Raw genomic sequence first — 5,660 nt, forward strand, 5'->3', positions numbered from 1 at the left:
ATTTCTCCTGTTTTATTCCCCCGACCACAGAACCAAAAATGAATTTTGCTATATCAAATAAAAAAAAATATGTTTCGTGCAAGAAAGAGGAAGTTTGCCTTCGCCATCATTTGTATGTACGATTTATGTACCGATAATTAGTGAACCAGAACTAGAACAATTTGTTTTCTGCGATGGACAATGAAAGCAGCAGGAATTAGAACTTGCATAAGTGATTTTTTTGTCACAGGCTAGTTAGTGCTTATTCCTTTAAAAACATGAATTGATCAACCAATTGATACTTCTCTTAGTTTTAGTCCATCAAATCACTAGTTGGATGTTATCATACCGAAATAAGGACACGACGCACATGATTTAAAATAATATATGAAATTATTTTATACCTGAATATGGCCATAAGGTATACAAGTAAAAATAAATTATGACATCATCATGACCAAATAAGAACATGAAGCATAATTAAAAATAAATCAAAACATCATCCATCTAAAACTTGTAAAACTTGTTAAACACCTAAAGTAACACCCAACCTTACCTGAATGAGATTCCACCGCATTTTATTCATGAAGTAAAGACAAAATGTTATGACTACTGCTAATACGAAACAAGGCAGGCCGATACAAAAATGAACCTTTACCACTGTGAGGAGAACTGGTTATTTTGATGTCCGACTAGCGTCGCGTCGTGTCCTTTATATTGTTCCTCTCCACCCTGACTAGCGTAGACTAGACCTGACTCTTTGATATCTTTTTCCTTATTGCAGGACCATTTGATCGACTTTATGACTCCTCATTGAAATGGCCAGTGTATCACTATCTCCACTCTCGAGTTCTGTGGAGAAGACAAATGGAGCTAAGCTCAGCAGACTTCTCGTCGATGGTGGAACAACAGTTCTCAGGAAGATTTTTGATCAGCATCACCCTCGTGCCATCTTGACTGCGGATCTCAATTCGAATTATTCTATTCTAAACAACCTATTGCGTAGGAGAGTTTTGAATAGATCCCAGTGGGACCAACTGTTTCCACCTGATGGAACCGAACCAGCCTCTAACACTTTTGACATCACTCTTCTATTTGTCCTTCTGACAAATGTTTGTGGACTAATCCCTCCTCCCTCTGGGTGGCACACAAACCCACCACCAAGTGACACATCTCATGAGGCTAATCTTGCAAGAGTTAAGTTCTATCGTAATACCTTGTATGGTCATGTGACAACCACTGGTGTTGATTCTTTAACCTTTTCTACCCTCTGGAAGGAAATAAGTGCTGTTCTTATAGATCTTGGCCTAGATCGCGCTGACATAGAAAGGCTGGAGGCAGAGAAAGGTGGAGAGCAAGATTACCTTAGTGCTTTGCATGAGTGGGCTGAACGTGAAGAAGATATTAAGTCCCAGTTGAAGAACATTGCACAATCTCAGGCTAAATCTGAACAGGCTATAAACGACATTACAGTCGGTCTTGAAGAAGTTAAACAAGCAGTTGATGGGTTAAAAGAACAAAGAGACAAGGAAAAGGCAGCTACAGTTCTTCAGAAACTTTCCAAATCGGAATTCAAAGGCGACATCGATTATCACTTGCAACGATTTCAAGTAGGTACCCGTGAGTGGATCTTTGACAGGGTTCAGAACTGGCTGGATGACAGAAGCTCTCAAAACCGGGTAATGGTGATCAGTGGAAATGCAGGAATGGGAAAATCGGTCATCGCTGCTGTGATCTGCAAGAGAATGCATGAGGCTGGCAGACTGACAGGAAGCCACTTTTGTCAGTATAATAATGCACGTTACTGTAAACCTCAGTTGATGCTTCAGTCGTTGGCCTGCCACATGTCCCACGTTCTACCTGAGTACAGGCAAAGTCTTGTAGAACAGTTATCACGAAATCTGGGCATGGACGTCAACAACATGAGCGTGGAGGAGCTGTTTGCATTGCTGTACAAGGAACCTCTGAACACCGTAGTTGATCCTGGAAGGAACATGCTGATGGTTCTGGATGGTCTGGATGAAAGTGAATATCAAGAACGAAATGAGCTCCTTGACGCCATCGTGAAGCAGTTTAGTAAGCTTCCAACTTGGATTCGTTTTCTTGTCACAACGCCCCCAGCGAGAAATATTACAGAGAAGTTAAAGATGTTGAATCCATTTGAATTACAGTCTAGTGATGAAAGGAATTTTCAAGACATAAGGACGTTTTTAAAACAGAATCTTCCGCGCGGGATCAAAGAAGAAAATATGGACGAGCTTTTGGAAAGACTAGTTTTAAAATCCGAAGGACTTATGTTGTATGCTTATTTTCTTATTTTGTTCATTAATGAGAATGCATCAGCTCTACACCAGGAACTTCTGGATGGTAGTTTGCCATTAGGAATTTCTTCAGTCTATCATTCCTATTTCAGACGTCTGCAAAATGAACTTATCACGGAACTTGACATACAAGAGAAACATTTCCTGAATTTACTATCTGCCATTACTGCCTCAAGGGAACCCTTGCCAGTTGGGTTTGTTTCTAAAGTGTTAGTTCCTGGAACTAATTCAACACTTGCAAAGCGTAAAGTGCTAAAAGCTCTGGGCAGTGTGTCCGCACTTCTTCCCATTCGTGATGAACGCCTCCATCTCATCCACAAGTCAGTCAAAGACTGGCTGACTGACACATCATGTTATGGAGAACATGAATTTATCATGGACGAGAACGAAGGCCACCGTATACTAGCCAGCCTATGTACTGACGAACTGGATAACCTAAAGCGGAAAGGCGTACATAACGTACAACTGAGCACCACTGAGAATTATGCTCTCTACCATGGTGCTCGTCACATGATGCACCCAGGTATGGAAAGGAGGCCATCTGAGCTGGAGGAAGTGACAAAGGCATACGTGATAGATTTAGAGGTAGTGTACGTTAAGACCTGTTTAAACAACACATTAGCAGCAGAAGACCTTGTTTGGCTTCAAAAGGAGGGTTTTTCTGCGTTGTTATCACAAGATAGCCGAAACATCCTGAATATGTTGTTGTTTCTGCTGAGAAAGTACCTCTACAGATTTACAGATCGCCCTCGAGTGTTTCTTCAAACCATGCTGAACCAAGGAGGAAAAGTGTTGTCTATGGAGGCGTCAATTCTTTTGCAGGACAAGTATCCTGAAATTCCATATTTGGAAAATGTTCACAAGGAGAAGCAGCAGGGAGGTGTTGTAGCGCGATTTGAATGTTCGTCTTATGTGGTCTGTTTGGACGTCTCACCACATCTGGAGTATATGGTCTGTGAATGTTCAGACGGAATGCTCCAACTGTGGTCACTCCATACTGGCAGGCTAATATGGACACGCCCAGTGAAAGTGACGAAGAGTTTCGGAAAGGACTATTACCATGAAGCTGGTAGGATGGTGCCTTCCTCAGACGTCTTTTTATTTTTTCGCTCTGTTGTTTTCCACCCTACTGAAGAACTTGTCTTACCTGGGGTTCTTAGTCATGCCTATACCATGGACGGAATTTTGAGCGTGCTTTTTCCCAAAAGTAGCTGTAGCTTCTCAGTTTGTTCAGTTTCTAGAAACAAGACGAAGATTCTGACTGACTGTGTGGAAAACTCCAAATGCCTTGTCTTGTGGAGTTTGGAGAGCGGCTCAGAGATTGCTAGAATAACGAGTAATGAAGATATCTTATCTTTTGCTTGGTCTCAAGACAAAGGGCTTCTTGCAATTTCGCATCCTTCGGGATTGATTCGATTGCTTGACGAGGTGGGTGGTTTTAGAAATGTGGCTCAAACATCCACACCAGAAGTATGTGGGATGTTGAAATTTTCACCAGATAACCGATTTCTCCTTTGTTTGCACTGGTCAGGTTACCTACACCTGTTTCGTACCGAAATCAGTGCCGAAAAACACGGTAGCTTTTCTTTAAGTGTTTCTCCTGACGAAGTGTCTAGTCATTACAAGAAATTTGAATCTTTCAGTGACTGTGGTTTTGTATTCGGAGACCTCATTCGCTCAGAACTGTCAACTAGCATTACCTTTGTTCTTAATGAACAATTTCTGTTAAGATGTGTGCGGCGAGAGATAGAAATGGTGAATACCAATGAAGCTGTAATCAGTGGTCAAGGTAAAGCGTCTGGAATAGCGCTCAGTTTGGATGGCCAGACCGTGTATTTTGTAAGTGATCCAGCAGTAGTGACAGTATGTAACGTTTTGAGCGGGACGCTTAAAGCAATGAAAAACTTTGGGGATGCGTGGCCCACTCGGTTGTGTCCTGTCAAAGAAGGTCTTCTTATTACGACGACGAGTGGAACTGTAGAATTGTGGAACCATGACTTGTCTGAGTGTGTCAAAAAATGGGCTAACCTGCCTAAAATCACAGACGTGATCCCTCTGTCAAAAGACCGGGTAGCATGTGTAGAACCGTTTGAAGTGAAGGTGCTGGATACAAGCAGTGGAGAATTCGTGTTATCGATTCCCGTTTTACATGCAACAGTTCTGGCATGCAATGGTAAATGCCAGCTGCTAACGATCAGTTCTTCGGGCTCGCTTCAGTTGTTGGATGGTACAACCGTTGTCTGGGAAAAGGACAACTTTACAAGGCCTTTCCTTGTTAAGGGTTCTTTATTCTCTCCCACGGGACAGTTTCTTGTCATTTGGAAACGTCGTTGTTTGTGGGTTTTGGATGCAGTTTCAGGAAACACACTCCGTGTGTCAGATACGATAGGTGTAAGGGACTGTAAATTTGTCAGTGACGAGGAATGTGTCGTTATTGTTGATCCTGGTGATTCTGTGCAACTGCTTAGCGTCAAGTCTGGTGAAGTGCTTAGCAAGCTGGATGTTGAAGTGGGCAAAGTGACCTGTTTGACAACCTGTCCTCATCTATTCGCCCTTGGTCTGGAAAACTCCGCACCCAATTTTAGAGTCATCAGAGTACATTTGCCGGATGATAAAGACAGTAGGAAGAGCAACAGGTTAACAGCTATAGAAAAGTGTTTCTTTTGATTTTTGCGTTTGTCTTTTGAACTTTCTTTTGACATGGATTTTAAGAATGTCTGTAAACATAGACTCGCATAAGTACCGGTATACACTATTATTTAGCCTGCAGTGCAGGCGTGTTTTGGATGGGCGAAACCTTGTTCATGTTCGTATTGTTGCAGCCACCAAAAACGCCTGCACTGTAGGCTAACTGTTATCTATATCTTCAACTACGCTAGCAATGTGCAATGGGGCTCTTCTATCAATTTTTACCTTATTTAGTTATTACCTTATTTTGAAATCACTGTTTATCACTTTACGTCTTGTGGTCAAAAAGAGAAGAAATAGCTTCACCGACGACTCAAAAATCAAGACAACAAAAAAAAATACAGAAGAAGCTACCCTCTAAAGGGCCTTCAGAAACACAAAAGGATGATAACATGCAGCAACGTTCAGGACATTACCTTTTCTGAATTAAAGTTGAACCAAGTTCTTCGAGCTATGCCTTCGTTTCGGCTTCAGCCACCTCGGTCTACTTTCTCAGCCAGTTTCCTGGAAGATCAGCTGCTGCTTCATTCCTCGATCCAGTCCTTTCAACGGCTTAGAACGGAAAACCATAAGAGATAGACGCCCAAATTTCGAAAACAAGATACGCTTAGGCTTTTGTACATTATGCTAGCATTTTAGTGAGGCAAGAGCATTAAGCGTTATTCGAGAGTT

General features: G+C 41.9%; 1 protein-coding gene across 1 annotated transcript; it reads left to right on the forward strand.

The window, feature by feature from the left end:
- The first annotated feature begins 767 nt into the window (after positions 1-767).
- Positions 768-5,381, forward strand: LOC140951402 (uncharacterized). The gene has a single exon (XM_073400643.1). It carries the CDS (start codon positions 798-800, stop codon positions 4,965-4,967), a length of 4,170 nt encoding a protein of 1,389 aa, XP_073256744.1. The 5' UTR covers positions 768-797; the 3' UTR covers positions 4,968-5,381.
- Positions 5,382-5,660: the final 279 nt, after the last annotated feature.

The sequence above is a fragment of the Porites lutea genome, chromosome 11 (genome assembly GCF_958299795.1).
Source record: "Porites lutea chromosome 11, jaPorLute2.1, whole genome shotgun sequence".
Lineage (NCBI taxonomy): Eukaryota > Metazoa > Cnidaria > Anthozoa > Scleractinia > Poritidae > Porites > Porites lutea.